An 18,664-nucleotide genomic window follows, 5' to 3' on the forward strand; every position below is an offset into this window, starting at 1 on the left:
CTGAGGATATAGAAACATTATTCATGCTGTGAGTACATGTGATGGAGAGTGATTGTAACAGAATCTTGCAAAGGCAGAGCAATATTTCTAAGATGTGCACTGCTAGATGATTGTAGCAGGCTGCGCTCTTGATATCTCTAGATACTCGTTCATATTTATTTTATGTTTCATTTTCAGAGACGTGTCAATCTATACTTTTATCCAGATAACGGTGGCTGAATTCTGGTGAAGCTAAACAACTCGACTCTTTTGGTCTGTGCATGAACAGAAATTATCTACAGTTGTTCATTTTGTAAATTTAAAACTGCAACTGTAGAGATGCAAATGAATGTCGATGGATGTGATCTTGTTGTTCGATAGCCGACGTCGTCCAAACACTTCCGACGTTTGTCTGGGCTTTTAATTTGACGCGGCGCACAAACCAAAAACCTTTACTTTGAAGGAGACCGGCCTCTGTTTCCAGTTGGACGACGGAACAAACGGAGTCTGAGTTGCACTGAATTCCATTGTTTTCATTTGATTCTTCAACAGCGCAGGAAAAAACGTAAAGAGACAAGACGTTAGATGACACTTGGATATCGGACAATACGTTTAAACATTCATTAGCATCTTTACACGAAGGTTAATGCCTTAAGGCAAAACCCCCTGAAGGGAGATTTCTTCTTCATACTTTCGGCGAATCGCACCAACATTTATGACAACACCGACCTGGGGATAAGAAAAAAAAACCCAACCCCTTTCCAAAAGACACAATGCCGACGTGATTCGACGCACAACAGCAGTTTCTCTGTTTCTGGGATGTTCAGGAGGGAATAATTATCGTGGTGATGAGAGAGAGTAATGTAAGTGTATCTGTTAACGCATTTTTTTTTTTTTTTTGGTCTCAGCAAAAAAAGCCCAGTCTTAGTTATGAAGAGGTGCTATATGATTTGCCCGTGTCAGCTGGCCGTGGCGCAGAATCCCCAGTTGGGAGCTTAGCCGTTCTCAATTAAATCCACAACTGAGCACTTTGATGGTGGAGGGCTGCACTGTGAATTAGCCTCTATGTGAAGCTTTTGTAGCTTTGCCACTGGCTGAGTGCACTCTCACTGACCTCCTCCTCTTCCTCAAGCAGAGACAGAGAAAATTGTAATGAAAAGGCAGCGGTGTCACAGAAAAAGTGGCTTATTATGCACCGCTATAACAGAACGCTGCTGAAGTGAAGTAAATTATAGGATGTTGCGTTTCTTTATAAAGTCAAAGTGACATCTGAAAAGTTGTCATCAGCAAGTAGGTTCTAGAGAACACTGGTGTTTAGTTCTTCTTAATTACCTTCATAAGGCTGCAGGGAACCCAACCTTTAGTAACTGTATTTCATTTTCTCTTTCTGCTCGTTATTTACACATTCACGATGCTTTGTGAAATCCAGATTTACTCTACACGTCATCTGCGTGCATGGTCTTAATATACCAATGAATCTTTGGAAGGATTTGTCAGGATTGCCTGCGTATCTCCGGCTTGTCAGTCGGTGCATTGGGCACAAAAGAATGACTCCATAAGTAGTCGGGTTGATTCAAGTCAGTTTTATTTATGCAGCTCCAAATCATAACAGTAGTTATCTGAAGGCACTTTTCATACAGAGACACTTTATACTGTTATTTACAGAGACTCGCAGGAGGAGGACGGGGGATATAAACCCCAGGACCGACAGTAAAGGTGCTTTTATTAAACTTCGACTGAAGTTTTAACACACTGTACTTTTTTGGTTTGAGTTTGGGGGCAGATGTTTTAACCTCTACCAGGAATGTTGTGTTTTCATTGGCATGTGTTTGTCTGTGTGTGTTAGTGAGCAGCACTACACAAATACTACGGGACTGACTGGGACGAAGCTTGGTAGCAGGACGTCGTTAATTTCACAAGAAATAACTCCGAGATCTTGACTAATATCTATGATCTGCTGAAATCTGGTGCAGAAGTAAGAAGTTTTGCAGAATCTTTCCGTGCACATCATGTCTGTAATGTATCTGATGTTAATACATGTACATGCAATTTAAGGATAAAGTGGCCCCTAGGCTGAGGTGTATGTGTACATAGATTTACAGATAGATAGATAAATACACTGAGATCGATTTTCAGATGTAAGTCATGAATTGTAAAAGCCAGATTTGACAGGAGTCCTTCCACTTTGAAACGTATAAAAACTAAACACACACTAGAGGAAAGGAAACACAGCAGAGAAAACATGTTTCCTCCAAGACTCTCCGGACCTTTCAACCTGAAAACCAGATCCTGCGTGAAGAGACGAGCTCCAGATCAGTCGGCTGCTGCCACGACGATAACGATCTTTTTAAAAGGATATTGATTCAATCACAAAGGATATTTTTACAGAGGTGGATATTCTACTGTAGAAACACAATCTCCCGATCTTTAAAGTGAAACACAGGAGATAAAGGTTTGCATGACTCTGTGCTACTCAAACACTGCATTGCATAATGATCCATCAAAACGCTCTTTCCCGACCCAACGTTGTCCGATGCTTTATTCCCTTCCATCATGTTACTGCCAACTGAAATCGATAAGTACATCTTGTTTGATGGTTATTATGGGATGGAACGCAGGTCAGTATTTATTCATCGGCAAATACATCATCTCAGGCCTATGCTTGTAATCTACCATCCATATATCCCACCGTCCATTTAGCTGCCAAATTACTGTTCCACTTCTGTGGCCTGTGATGATGAACATTTTATTGGCCCTGTGAAAACGGCCCTTGGCCGGAGCCGTTCTGTTCTTTCTGCGATTACGTTTTCTTTCTGCAGTTTTAAGAGGAGACTCTTAGCGGAGGACAGTTAGTGGTGGGAGATCCTTCGTGGATGCTGCTGGGAGGATTATGAGATTTATAGTTTTTTTAGGGGGCGGGGGGGCTTGTCTCCTCCCTCACATCTGCTTCTCATCAGGCCGTCGCCTCCTCACCTGAACTCAGTGGTATATAAGGATCTGTTGGATCACTGCCCCCTCGCTGGAACCTCGTGTTGCCTCCATGTTGAATTTCGCTCCGGGGCCGATCTTGCGTTTCCTGACTTTTTGAACGCCTCGTCCTCTTTGCATTCCAGCTCCGTCTGCTCCGTCTGCCAGGTTCACTACTCACACTCGCTTCCTGTCACGCTCAGCCAGTTCCCCAGCCGCACCCACTACCTTTACATAGACAGCAATATTCCGACTATCTGACCTTTTTCTGAAGAACACTTGATTATATGCTCACATGAGTTGCTCATAGTCCGCTCGTGTTCCAGCTTCTGTGTTACAGAGTGTAATTATGACTCATGTTGACATTTCGTCCTCATGCTTGTTTACACTCCACATCGTCAGGTCGGTAACTGTCATATGTCGATGTCGCAAGCTGCTGTGAAGACTCAGACTTGTTTGTGTCGATGTGATCAGAATACTGCTGGTGTCCTCATGTGTTTATTGCTTATTAATGTCCTTGTTCAGGCTTAGGGAATCACAACATGGTGTTTACATGGCAGCTTCGTACTCAGACTTTTGTCTAAGTGGGGTCAATATTGGAAAGTAAACATGTTCACTGTTCTCCTGGAAAATCACCAGAAGCTTTTTGGCCTCACTCTCTCCCGTCTCCCTGGACACCGGACTCTCCCCTGGTTTCTCTTTGTGTCCTGGTTGTTGTTCATCCAAGTTCCCTTCTCATTTCTTCCACTGCACATCCATCCATTATCTAGACTGCTCTTCCATTAAGGGTCCTGGGTGGGGCTGGAGCCGATCCCATCTGATATTGGAAGAGAGGCACGCTACGCCCCGCACAGGTCGCCAGTCCATCACGGGGCTGACGTACAGAGACACAAGGCGGCGGTGCGAACCTCCACACCACCGGCCGTGCATTTTAAATGAATTCTTTATTGTTAAAAGTCTGAAATCTGTTCTGCTATTTGAATTCACCCTGTTACTCAGCGTAACACGTTGCTCTTGATTCATTGTGTTTGTCTTTCTACCTCCTCCCCACGATGTAGGACCACACACACACACACACACACACACACACACACACGTAATTAGGAGCATCAGTTAAATCTTCAGCTCCGACTTATTCATCTGTGGGATTTTCACTCCAGGTCCTTCCTTTCCCCCCCGCTCTGTAATGTAAGACGGTTCGGAGCACAAGTATGACAAAGAGTATATTTCTCTGTGTTTGACAGGGTGACCCAGTGGGCGAGGAATAGCTTCTGCAACTGGTGGAACGCATCTGACCGATCTGGTATTATGACAAATCTCCCACAAAATGAGAGTATGCCTGCAATATATTACGATGCTGGATGGGAGCCTTGTGGCCCAGAATGATACCAGCAGCTGCGTCCACCTGCCGTTTCCATTATCTGCTCCAGAAAATGACAGTTTCTCCTGAAACGAACAGGTCATATAAATGACGTTGTCACAAAACAGAAAAGTGTGTTTCTGCAACATATAAACGGAGGAGCTGGGGAAATAAAAACATTACATCGTTCAACAATTAAACTGGGATTATATGAAAGGTGGGGGGGATTGATCTGACTGTGAAAAGAAGCTCTTGTCTCACTCTTGTCAGTGAGTGAAACGTGACCTTGGGTATAGAAAGCAGATCTGGATGATTTGGTCTCTGACACTCGTCGCTGGCAAACACTTCAACTTCTTGTTACCTGGGAACATCAAATCAAATGCAAGTGAAATACAGTTTGAACCAGTCAACATGCCTCTTTATTCCATTTCTGATGTTTGGATCGGAAAAATATTTAGCCTTGAAGAAATTCTGTATAGAAAGTTGGAGAGTCCCCTCAAGGAAACCGAGTAAATTCACTAGATCTGGATTAGATGTGCACCAAACTGTGAATTCTAATGAGCCACGGTCACTGTGATACGAGAGGAGGAAGAGAGGAGGGTCAGAGGGGTGAAGTAGTAAAGTTATGGACATTAACAAAAGGAAATTATACTGAAACTTTTTTTTATTCCACATTTTGAAAAGAGATGTATATATTTTATTATTATTTCAATTCCTCTCGTTCAAGGTGAAAACTGAATTCTGATAAATGATTGTCTGGCTACACACAGATGTTGACACATGGAATAATGAAATATATATATTGTCCTGAATCATAAAGCTAGAGCCACATTATGAGGTTCTCTTTCTAGAACTCTCTGAGTTTGACTGAATACGTCTGGATGAGGATCTTTATGTGACGATAGACTAGTTTTAGATTCCACAGATTTTATCCAGGTTCAAATATTTTATTCTCAAATCTAAACTGTGACACAGACATGTTTATGGTAAAGCCTCTGCCCCCCTTGTGTTCAAATTATTACAGATCCTTTAAAATAAAAAACTGATCTCTCACAGCTCAAACACTCAGAACTCCGACTGCGCGGAGCGAAACACTAAAAACACATCGCCTGAGATTATCAGGATGAAATCAGCTTAGTTTTACAATATCCTGTTGAAATATCATCTGCAGAAAATGTGTTATTCTTTTGGGTCACAATGAAATGGAAGCTGCTCGTGTGTGTGTGTGTGTGTGTGTGTGTGTGTGTGTGTGTGTGTGTGAGTGAGCGGTTGTGGTTTTAAAATGTGTGGATCACTATAAATACACGTGAGTGACGGGCTCAGGTGGCGAGATCACTCAGATCATGTGTTAGAAAGTTGAAACTGCCGCGGCAGAAAGCACAGAGGCTTTTTAATGTCAACGCAGAAATGCTGAGGGGGATTGTGTGTCTGTAACCACGCTGCTTCGGGAGCGGCTGGGAAAACAGAGTAATTGACGAGGATGGGATGAACGACATTTGCAGGACAGCTGGGAGGCTAATGGTGGACTCGATATATCACGATCATCTGTCCAAGGTGTTTTCTAAGTTTATTGAGGATTAGGGACGTCTGCTGCGAGAGGTCGGCATGGATTAGTCGTATTGAGTGAGGCAGTGAGGCCTCTCACTCTCGCCATGTTATGATGCCGTCTTCACATTCAGAGATCCATCGCTTAGATTCCTTATTTATCATTCTCTAGTTTCACATGAGTGATTTTAAGTTGAGAACAAAATAGACGGTCTGAAACCAACAAAGACTTTCACTGATGGTTTAATATTCGACTGTCTCGGATGTACGACGTGACAAAAGCGAAGCCAAAGCGTCTTGATCGCCCCCCCTGGTGGCCGGCTGCAGTGCAGCTCATAAACGCTGCCTCCTCCACGTTAGCAGGTGAGACGTGGATCAAAGTACACGTTGAATACGTGTTCCTCAAAGATAGTTTCTGTAAAGTGTTCACATTTCTGATAACTTTGGTTTTACTTAGTTATTTGTTGATATAAAGATAAAATGATTGACAGCTGAGACTGGCTTGAGGTGATTCACCTACTGATGCAATGTTTTGAACCAAAACAGTACGATGCAGTATTTTTTACGAGTTTTACGAGATCCTGGTTGAAGAAGAAGGTAACATGAAAACTAACTCCAGCTAAAAACGATTTATTTACTTATTCATCCATATTCGTTTGGTGACACTGGTCAATCACATGAATCGTGTTGAAACAAAACCTTTTTTAAGAAGAACACTCAACCACTGCATCTGAAGATTATCTGTATCCATCCTCATATTATCTGTTGACCATCAGTAGCAGCTGATCCAGAAACAGACTCCAACATGGTGCCATTAGTCATCCAGGTCAAATCATTCAGATAATCAGCTCAGCAGTCATTAGCTCTGCTCCTGCTTTTACATTGTGTTTTTAAAATGAAAGTCATTTCCATCCAGACGAGGATTTTACCCGCTTATCATCAATAATCTGCATTTATAGCAACACACACATCACATGACCGTTCACACGGTTGATGACACGTGTCAGCATCAGCAGGAAGACATCGTGGGAGGACAAAGTTAGCGGAGCTGTAATTCATTCAGTCATTTCACACCTGAAGATCTGAAGCTTCATTTGATCTGTTAGTTTTGGTTTCACATTGTAATTTAAGGACATACTGTACGTTTGACGTACCTTCAGACGCAGTACCTCACAGTACTACAGTACTACAGTACTCCACACAAATATACGTCCTCGTGGTTGAAGCATTATATCGTCCTGCGGCTGCTTCTTCTGTTGTTGAATGTTGTGTCCTCTTCCTGTGATTGGTCCAAAAGTTCAAACAAACACAACTAATTTGGTCCGAGAACCTTTCACACCTGACATTTAGGTTCAGTTGGTTTATTTCCAAATGTCCTCGGCACCAAACAAGGTAAGTGTGAAAGCCTGCAGATAAAAAGACATCCCTGGAGTTTTCAAAGTAAAGGTCTCAGTTTTAAAGGCTCAACACCTCGAGAGTAATGTGGACACTCGACAAAACATAGCAGAATTGATGTCTGGCTGTATAACCTCAGCCAGGAGAGACTTTGTCTGTTTACTCCACTTTCATCGCTGAGTATTAACAAGGCAGGTTCTATGTCACTCAGGCCAGGCAGCTACTACGAGTAACAACTCAAAGGTGTGTGGACTAAATCTAAACTCTGAATTTATGAGAAGATTACGCTGCACAACAAGCTATACGTTGTGTTTTAAGTTGTTTTGTTCTCGAGTTTCATTTTTCCAGGTATTTACGTCTCGTGTTTTGTAATCAGTGCCTGGTAGATTAGAAAGGAAGCTCTGAAATTTCCATCATTTTATCAATGAATAAATTGTGCGTTGAATAAATTGGACTTCTTCTATTTACCCAGCACCGAGGTGTTTCCTTCCGCACAGAAAATGTGGCCCCTTACAGCGGGTACTTATTCTGATGTGATAGCATTTATTCAGGTGTTAGTCTGCAAAATAACTGATCTTATCTCACAGCCCGTTAGAGCCGCTCACTGCCGCTTATGAGATATGGAAATGATGCATGTGTTTGAAACTGTGACAATTCCAGGCCGGAGATCCTGAAAATACATTTTAAACTGCGGCTTTTTTTAAAAAAAACGTTGGCCACCTGTGACTCTTCCCTCTTTCATTTTTTTAGAATCACTTTGCATAAAAACAACTGACGTGCTGACGGTCGACCTGAGGAGATGGAGAGAAAAACAAAAAAAAACAAAAAAAACCCAGAGAGCTTGAGATTCAATAAGTGGCTGAAAACCCTGTGAACTAATTTTCCAGAGGACAAAGAGAGTCGGTGATGAGTGACGATGAAGCTTCTCCGGGAGGTGTAGAAATACTCAGTGCACAAGTGAACAAGAGATGAAAAACATCATTATCACAACAGTGAAGAATATCTGCTCCATCAGAACGAGAGCCGGTTGCACCGCGGCTCCGTTTAATTAGCTGCTGTGTGGACGCGCCGCTCTCATTATGCCTGTTCGATTGGAGCGTGTAAATGTCTCTCGTCCATTTTTTAACCGGACAAAAGATTTTAATGGCCGCAAGAAAACAACCCTGACTTCCTGCTGGCCGATAAGAGGAGGTCATCGAGGAAAGAGAAATCCGCTCGTAGATTATTTGATATCTGGAATTAAATAAACTTTTATGAACTGTAAACTCGGTGTTCTGAAAAGCGTTCAGCGAATCCCCGGCCAGACACGACTCTCCCACCGCGCGCAGCAGCGCTCTGTGGTGTGTGAGCGATGAGGGAACACACAGGTGCTGAAGGTGCAAATCATGTTAACGTGAGTGTAAATTGAATGACCTGTGCACGGAGCCCGACGTGCACACACACGTTTAATGGTTTGTTTCATGTCAAAGGATGTGAAATTAAACTGTCTCGAGCTTGTCATCAGTGCATTCTTCATTTCAGGCGTTTTATTAAAGTCGGCATTCAAACCACGGTTGCTTCACCGTGGAGGCAACACGCACGTGTCATCGCGGTGACGAAGGGGCAGGAGACGTTATTTGTTCCCGCTGTGTTGTGCAACCTGATTTAGTACAGTTGTACGTATATTCCTTTTTATCATCCAGAATGATTTTATTGTGTCGGAGCAGGTTTTCCTTCAGCTGTTGTTTCCAGCTGTAAGAGACTGAAGAGACGCGACAAGACTGAACAAATAATACGACGTCATTTCCCTTTTATTCATATAATAATTATAAAGTTCAAGCAACAGTTAGAAAACTTTGTGTTCATCCCACCTGGTTTATCTGAAATGATGCTGTTAGGCTGGATTTTTATGGGATGAAACTGAATTTGCTTTATTGCAGTTCAAGTGTGGTTTATACAAGTTTGAACGATTTACTGAACTGCAGTTATTTTATTCTTACATCACACAAGTCTGTGAGTTCACAACTTTTAAAAATAAAAGCTCTGTATTGCAGCAGCAAAAAAAAAAACTGTTGTGCTTTTACTTCTTTAGACAAATTTCTACAAAGGAAATGATTCTATGAATGTTGCTGAGATCAGCGAACGTCTTTTAGTCTGAAATGGTGAAATATAAATAATCCTAATGTGAAAATGATTTTTATATTTCACGTATTTCTTGTTGCATCCTTTTCAGTTGTTTTCCTTCTCTAGATCTGCTGCTTTTCAAACACTTGCAGTTTTTCTCCGTCTGTTGTGACGGCGGATTCTGTCTCCGCCTGAGAATAACGTCAAGGATATCGGGTCAAGACAGAGAATCAGGGAACTTCACTCGTCTCAGGGTTAAACTGAACTGCAGCTTTCAACGAGTTTAAGTCGTTATTTCATTTGGGTTTCAACGGAGAGGAGAGATTTTCTCCAACGACACGTTCCATGTCGACGGAGTGAAGGAAGAATAACCATGTGACTCAAAAGAAAGCATGAAGGGACTTGATTGGCTTTTCAGTGGAAAGAAAAGCTATAGCGCGAGCAATAAAGCAGAGAGGGACGTGAAAGGCAATGGAACAAGAAACATTAGCTTTGGAAATGAGCTGCATAATCCATGCAATTAAAATGAAGTGGCTGACAATGTCAGTCGGCCATTTCCATTTGCCGCTGCGGCATTTCTCATGTTGAGCCGCTCACAGCGACATGTTCTTTTGATCCTTTCATGACTCTCTGGAGCTCGATACAGACGAGGGGGGACATTCAGGGACATTTGTTTCAGTGGGCTAAAGTTGTAGGCAATTTGAATATGAGAACTAGGTTTGCATAATGTCGGACAGAAAAGCCCATATAAAGACACGGGGAAACCATTATGACCATTCGAGCTGAGTCTAATTCTCCTTCTGATGCTGGAATGACTGGGCCTTTGTCTCCCAGTCAGCTGTGAAAACGTTGCTGCTGAGGCTGTTCTGGGGGGAACAAAGTATAAACTGAGACAATTACATTTCCTGCCTGTGATGAAAACCTCTCACTGGTTTCATTCAAAGTGGGTAGCTGCTCTCTTCAGTCGGCTGCTGAACGACTCGAGCGACGTCATGCGTTGTCTGTTGTGCAGCGTTAGTTGGCAGGATTGCACATAAACTACGTTATCATAAAACCTGGAGGACGGATGGGACAGTTTTGATGCTGATCCAGATCCGTGGTTAATCCAGGATTTGGATCAGTCAGGTCGTGGCTTCATGATCGGATCCTAAATTGCGAGCTTTTAGTCTTTTCATACTTATTACTACTAATAATATAATATTCAACTGTGTGTGAACAACATTACGTATTCACCAGAGAGGCTGGTTCGCGTTATTTTCCATATTTTGCTTTTGGAATAAATGAAACTGGAGGAAACAAAGAGGCTGAGGTTCGTCCTGGTTCACAGAATACGTCCAACATCTTTTTTCTTGATGGGGAAAAATTAACTTTTTCACTCTTTTAATGTGCAAAAAATCGCAGCATTCAAATAAATGGTTGTCAACAAAAGTGCCGGCGACCCACAGTCACAGATTACAGCAACAAAACAGCAACGAACGACACAAGCTCTTTATAACAAACCTTAAAAACTCACATCACACTGTGAACACTTTCATGGATCCTTCACACGCTGACGGACTTTGTGGGGTTTCAGGATCCTCGCGGTGACGTTCCCACGTGTGTGTGTGTGTGTGTGTGTGTGTGTGCAACAACTGACGGATTTTTGAGAGTCGCTGTACAGAGGAGAGCCTCAACCGCTACTGTGTTGCCTAGCAACCTGTAGTTTTTTGCCTTTGCCGGGCGGCTGCAGCCACAGTGTAGTTTGTGTGTTTTTATACATGTCTTCTGTTTTCTCTACTCTGATGTCAGCTGCTGGAGACGAGTCGGGCTGTTCCATAATGTAGTCTGATAGAATCTGTGGACTCCCACAGTCCTCGTGGCCTCAGACTTGTTATAATCAATTTTCAGCTGCCTGCAAAGTGCCTGATTGCAATGAAGGTACTTTTATAGCTTCTTTCACCTGGTAGCAGTGATTATACACTGAAATACTCGTGTATAACAGCCTGTTAGAACTGTACTTCAGTAGTTTTATCAGATATTTTTATTATAATTATTATAATTCCTATACAGTTTGAACTTTCCCTCTTTCATATATAAACCTAATTATATATTGGCCAATATACACATGAGTACATTGGTGATTATTATAAAGACGTCGTTATCTAACCCTCGTGACAAATAAATATAATTCAGACTTTACGTAAACTTGAATTTAATAATGAATAACTGTAAGTAAAAAGAAAACGCAAACATAATCAAATATAGAACACCTACTATTTTGTAAAATACAACACTACAGTGCGTCTGTCATGTCGCTGGGTTTTCATCAGCCAACCAATAAACAGGCTCTATTCTCCCGAGTCAAATATTAGTTGAAGTGACTCTCCTGTTAGTGGAGCACAGTTTTCCAGATCTTTACTTCTGCATCACATGCAGAAAATTCTGATCCCAACCCACTTGTCGCTGTAAAAGCTAAAAAGCAATTCCACACAACATCGAGCAATGACCCCTGCGATGAAATGAGTTTATGTGAGTGGGAATAAATTACAGCGGCCGTGAGTCACGGTGTCAGGATAATGGTCCGGAAAAGCTACGACGTCGCTCTGCAGAGGTAGAGGAGAGAGCCCACGGACTCCACCGCAGGGCCGCAGCTCGGTATTGATTAAAGATTTGTTATTTCAATTTTGAAAAGGTTTTTCTTCAAAGCTTTAATTTCTCGTTGCAGCTGAAACCACCAGCAGAGTTTTTTTTTCTGACGGCACTTTCACTTAACTTTAAAGACTCGGCTGCAGTCGGCCGGAGTCTCTTTTATTAGAACAGCATAGTAACAAGGCTCAGTTCACAGTGTCAGCAGCACACAGACACACACACATAAATATAACATTGCAGAATGAAAATAATAAAAAAACCGCTGTACTCCTACGAAGCCGAGCGAGTTGTACTTTCAGATGCAAAAAACTCAGGGGAACATTCTGGAGTTCTGCTGCTCGGCTGAATCACCTGTGCGATGTGTCATCTCCTCCTGATCCTAATTAAAGGGACGGAGATAATAAAAGAACAGGAAAAGTACTTAAAAGAAAGAGGAAGAGAAAGAGGAAGAGAAAGTGGAACACGCCGCGTAAGAGGTGGTGGAGTTTCTCAGACACTTCATTACGCGTTGCTTAAAACATTTTTTTTTCCCCCAGGATTAATAATAGATGATAGACCACATTTAATATGGACAGAGATTTATCACCTGATTGCGGAGTTCCCCTGAGCTCCGTGTTAATTTATTCATGTTTTTTTTTTTTTTTTTTACACGCTCTTTCTCAAATGTGTTTTGCATGATCAGATTTCAATCGATCAAACTTTATCTATGTGGCACGGTTCAAACAAATCAATCAGCAAAGTGTTTTCACGGGTGATTAACGAAACGTGGGACGTTATGGATTCATTTAAAACCAGTTAAACATTTAGACGTGAAAGTGGTGAGTGATAGAAAAGACAAGAATGAATGAGAACTTAACTTATGTTCTTAATTCAAAACAAACCGGTGACGTCACAGCCTTGGTCCGACCTCCTTACCTGAGAATCATCTCCTCGCTTACTCTCCTGCTCGGTTTCCTCGTGTGCTCTCAGTATCGGTCAGTGTCGGCCGCACTCTGCATGAGGAAGCTGCTCCAGCCTCTGAATCCACCGGCCTGTCGGCACATCGTCCCGCTTAGTTTCTTGAAATTCTCTTCGTGAGCTCATTGTTTCTACGTCCGACAGCATCCGATCCTGATACGTGTTAGGTTGTTGTTTTCGTGGAGCGGCACAAACAAGAGGAGCATGTGACGTCGTTCCTCACGTGGTTTGTCTTAATTTCTGTGTTTCCTATGGTTTTCTGATTAACGTTGAAAGTTATTTTTTACATCTGTACCACCTCATCCTTTTTCTGTGCTCGTCTTTTATTGGTCAGCTGTGTCAACGTTACGAGAGCACGTGTTTGTACACGACGACCGCGGGTCTTCAGCCAACGGGAGCTCCCGAGCGTGACAGGAAATCAGATTAACCAGGTGCACTGGTCTTAATTCAGTCTGTCTTAACATCTTGAACCCTTTGCTTTGTTTTTCACTGCCCGTTGTCATTGGCAACATTTCTTTCTGCAGCGAGCAGCTTTTTTCCATCAGGGAACTAAGCTCCAGTAATCCACTGTTTCCTGCTGCATGTGACTCTGTATCTGACTGTACATGCCACTGTACGCCCAGCAGCACACAGTCAGCAAATATAGATACGAGCACGCTGGAGCATTTAGCAGCTAAGAGGCAGATATTTCCCTCAGGAGCTGAGGGAGATCACAACACAGCCGAAAGGAGAGGGTTGAGCATTGGAACTCAAACGTGGCTCCGGATGAATCCTAACTCTGAGCCGTGTCGACGATCCTCTGCTCTGTGTCAGCAACCTTTTCTATATCTGTGTCATCATTGTTATAATGCGTTTAAAAACTAGGTAAACACACGTCATGCACCTGATCTAACATCACAAACTATAAACGCACGAGGCGTCAGCGTTTGCATCTGGGACGTTTTGGCTTCGTTGCTGGGTAGTGGGAGGAAGCGGAGACTCGCTGCTCGACTTTACAAACAGCCCATAGTCCCGATGAAAATTATAATTGCAAATAATTCATCAAATTAATAGAGTAGTAGCGTTTAACGTAATAGTAGAGGTTTATTTTCTAAGTTCTATCTTTAAATGAACCCCAGTACAGTAAACACACATTGTTTGTATAATTTGCATTTAAACTCTTATCTGTAATTTTCCCACATTCAGCTGAACTGCATGCGCTCTGAATAATGACTCAAGGTTACGCTGCAGTTAACCGGCTCTAATTTGCCGGAGATGCATTTCCTCTCCGTCCCTGTGTTTGTTTCGGGAACCTGCCTGTAAACTTCTCACTTCAGTCTCCGTTCCGTTACAGGACGCTGGACTTGAAATTAAATGTAAATGTATTTGCACAGACACAGTTGACAAAACACACTAATTCCAGGAGATAAAAGAGAGCGGATTTATTTTCAGTGTCTGCGACTGTGACACAAAAAAAAAAAAAAAAAAATCTACAGAGGATGAGTTTCTCTTTATAGTTTTCACTTGATGTCTCTTTTCCTGGGTTCCTCACAATTTACCATTATATTCAAACCGCTCTCTTTTTTAAATGTACGTTTTCATTTCATAAAAAAAAAATACCACAGACCTGACGAGCGCTCTCACACCAAAACAAAACTGCGTTTACTTGTGGAATGAAGTGACGTTGGTGGTGAAGCAGTAAAATGTGTCAGAGCCGGAGGGAGAAGCAGAAGAACAACACGTGAAACTGAGCTTCTTCAAAATCTGCCTCCTCTTCTTTCTCATCTGTGTCTGTTACCACAGAGGAGCGGTACTTTATATACTGTACTTCATCTCAGTATATATACATATATATATATATATTCCTTCTTTATCTTCAGCTGGGTGTTCCGCACCAGTACTGTGAATTGTATACATCCTGTTCGGAAACTGGTGTTAGAACATTTTAATTTAATTTTAATGACTGTGTGATTATTGCTTGGTAAACCTTGCGCCGCGTGTTTCTCATACCTTTACTTCACAGCGGTAACTAGCACTAATAAAGTAAATGTGAACTTTAATTTAGGTTATGAATCGATTTTCTCCTGTGAACAAAAATAGAATTAGTGGAATAAATTATCCAGTTCACCTCCTGATTGAGTTTCAACTTAGCTCTGTGTGTTTCTCACCAACACTTGCTGAGGATATGACTTTCATGTCTCCACATGATCAACCTCAGCCGCTTAATGGTCGAAGGTCAAGCTCAACAAAACCAAGGTCCGAAAAACAAGCTACAACCAAACAACAGGGCTCCAGAGACTCTGAGAGCATATCGATCAGACAATGATTCCCTTCATATAACGTTATATAATTAGCAGTAATGATAATAAACTGTTAATTCCACACTTTATAAAATGCTGCTCCAAAGTTACATGGTTGAAATGAGGTTAGTTGGTTTCAGACAAATGAAGAATATAAAGATATAAAACATTAAAATAGATGAAACATGGACTTTTTTTAAATCGCGATGTTTTACAAAATGTCACCAGCAACATAATGATATTTCAAAAAATGCTTTTCCCAGGTGTCTTTGCTTCCAGTCGGAGAAAACACACGCAGACGACCTACGGCCCAAATAAACTGACGAATAATTTATGATCATCTGAGGAGAATGCGGCGTCATGATGTCACTCTGAGCATCGCCGCTCCGACGCTCGTCATTTATCTGATTTTATCTCTCACCCGGATGTTTGACCTTCACCGCTCAGACTGATTCACGCGTCAGAGTCGAGCGTTTTCACATCCGTCTTCAGGACGAACAAAGTTTCATCTGCTCAAACTTAAACTTGAGGAAAACGACGAAACCAATCATGGTGCAAAACGAGGCCGAACACAAGAGTGACATGGAAACTTGAAGCCGCCAGCACACACACACACACACACACACACACACACACACACAAAACTTTTTGGTGAAACTGGAGACGTCTTGTTTTCAGTGATTGAAGTGTAGAAATGAATTATCTGCATATTCACAGTCTGCCCACATTTCAACGGGCAAAAGAAGAAGTAATTTTTAATTTAACGACTCAACTGTTATCAGACACATTTAATAATTCCAAGCTGCGTATTTAAAAGCGTCTTCAAACATGTTTGAAGTGAGTAAAACACATTTCACAGACGCCGCTGACTGATTTATTATGTGAGGACATTTTACATTCAACCTGCCTCAACGACAACAGATTCAAAATCAACTTTAACCGTCGGACCGCTCTGGAGACAGAGTCCCCACACAGGTGACTGCTCCGCGGCCCGTGGACGTCTCCACCAGAGTAAAAGTGAAATTCAAGGAATGTGACACAAACTCACACCCAGAAAATAAATGCAGTGTTTACTCTCAGGAAACGATGACGGCGTGATACGACCAGTGAAACAGCCGGAGGGGAAAACCAGGGGAGAAACACATAAAGCTGCACAATGCACCACCTCTGCTTCCTCTGTTAATTTTAACTACGTCTGTTCCTCGACGGCTTCCACGAGCACCGTCTCATTTATCCCTTCAACTCCATCTCGTATATTTTGGTTCTGTTTTACAGATTCGGTGCAACAGTTTAGCCGTTTATCTCCGTATTTATGTTCAGGCGCTGAATGGTGACGATCACTGGTCCGTCACTGACACATCTCAACATCTATACAAGGTGTTCCAGTGTTTGTATGATCGTATACGTCCAAATAATCTCAGAACGTACACAAACATGTCAAAATACAAAGAAACATGTGATTTAATAAGATAAAATAAGATTGTATTACTCCCAAAGGAAGTACTTGTGCCAGCTTGCTCCAAGATAAAAACACAGAGCGTGATAAAGTAGAATACAGTAAATAAACACAGTAATTGAGTCTAAAACACAAGTGAAGATGAAAATAAAAGTATAAGTGTACTGTAGTAACATTAAGTGTACACCAAGTAATGCAGAGCCAGTGCCTCGTAGTATATATCAACAGAAATGAGGATAAGATACTAACGACAGTGGCAGTCAGTAGAACTGACATGAAAACTTTACTGCACATTACTTTGAAATATATTGAAATCAAGTGTCGCAGGTGATATTGAATTAGTGAAGAGGTGTCTCTTATTACTGCATTCGTGGTTTCCTGTCTCCGATCACTTCCCTCTGAACGATATCCGTGTTTGTACAAACGTTCACGTTCCCCAGAGGATGAACTGCAACTTTATGAGATCAATATTTCAGTATACTTCAATATGTCCTTTCTCACATGGAGAGGATTTGTTATAAACCAAACGAACTGGTGAACTGTGAAGAATGGCTCCATTACAGTTATAACAGATTGATAATGATGAATTCATCACGTTGTGAGAAACCTTTTCTAAAGCATTCAGTTTTTTTTTTTTAGACCTTTTCCAATCGACTGTTTCACCATCAGGCGAAGGGCAGAACGACCTCTGGACGGAAACGGATGTATAAACATCTTTTTAACAATTATAACTAAGGACATGGCAGATTATTGTACAACCTTTTATGTACTTTGTCTTTCAGCTAACAGGGAAATCCATTGTCTCTTATTTGTGTCTTAACGCAATTTGGAAGTGCAAATTAATATTTATCACACATGTGAGGTGAGTCTGCCAGAAAGAAACCTGGAGTTATTTAAGGTTTAATCACTGAACTAATTAATGAACTGTTCTTAATGTCACTGATTAGAACTCACAAAACCATTATAATCAATGCTTTAATGAAAATGTTATGCACAGAAGTAGGATGGTAACAATAGAGTCAAACTGGATTTCTTTATTGTTATTGTGAGATAGAAGGAGCGCACAAATTAAACTGCAATAAAAAAGTGAATAAGAATTTCATAAATATGTTAAGAGGAAGATATTTAAAATAAATAATCATTATGATTGATGCTCATATGTCTTATTTGCGTGTGTCTGTGCCTACATCATGATAATGAAACCAAAATAAACACAAAGACATTTGAACGTGAGATAAAAACATTGCACATTTTCTTTTCTTGGCACAAAACACGAGTGAAATGTTAAAGTCCCAGTGAGCAGCTGCTTCACACGAACAGAAGAGCTGCAGCGATGGATCACATACATGTATTGATTCATCATCCTCCTGACATACATGTGACATGTGTGCATTGGATGTGACGTCGGTGTAAAGTTCACATGTCTGAGCTGCAGCTGCATATCTGTGGATCTGCTGCCTGTGTGTTGCAGCGGCTGCATGTGCCAGCGCCACAGAGCCCCTGTTCTTCCAGTGAAGAGAGGGAGGGAGGGAGGGAGGGAGGACGAGAGGGAGGGAGGAAAGGGGGGAGAGAGGCAGTGTCTCAGTCGGGGAGTGTCGTCGTGGAAGCGGGTTGCTCCTCCACATCCTTCTATGCCTCCGCGCCGGAGGAGCGAGGAGGAATATCCGCCCTGTCTCTGCCTCTCCGCGGACGCACGGATAAAGCACACCACGTCTGGGAAGATGGTTTTTCTGCTGCACATGTTTTCCCTTTACACTCTGAGCGTCTTCAGCGGAGCCTCGGCCGCCTCTCACTGTGAGTATTTCACCCGAGCTCACCTGTGAGCTCCTGTCTCCTGCCTCCGGAGTGGAGGCTGCTGAGTTGTTACGCCTGGATGCTGCTGCCGCCGCTCCTCCTGCTCCTCCTCCAGCTCCGTCCTCTCCCGTTGTTGCAGGAGCTGGAGGCTGAAGCGACTGTTCGGAGCAGATGAAGTTTACTTGACGTGTTCGCCTTGTG

At 42.1% G+C, this 18,664-nt stretch overlaps 1 protein-coding gene across 1 annotated transcript in view; it reads left to right on the plus strand.

Moving 5' to 3' along the window:
• Positions 1-18,240: 18,240 nt before the first annotated feature.
• The window catches only part of LOC109644567 (contactin-associated protein-like 5), a 90,868-nt gene continuing 90,444 nt past the window's right edge, over positions 18,241-18,664 (plus strand). The window contains exon 1 of the mRNA XM_069532893.1: positions 18,241-18,463. Coding sequence (XP_069388994.1) covers positions 18,301-18,463 — 163 coding nt within the window. The 5' untranslated portion in view covers positions 18,241-18,300. The remainder of the gene's footprint in view (positions 18,464-18,664) is intronic.

This window comes from Paralichthys olivaceus, chromosome 10, assembly GCF_024713975.1.
Source record: "Paralichthys olivaceus isolate ysfri-2021 chromosome 10, ASM2471397v2, whole genome shotgun sequence".
Lineage (NCBI taxonomy): Eukaryota > Metazoa > Chordata > Actinopteri > Pleuronectiformes > Paralichthyidae > Paralichthys > Paralichthys olivaceus.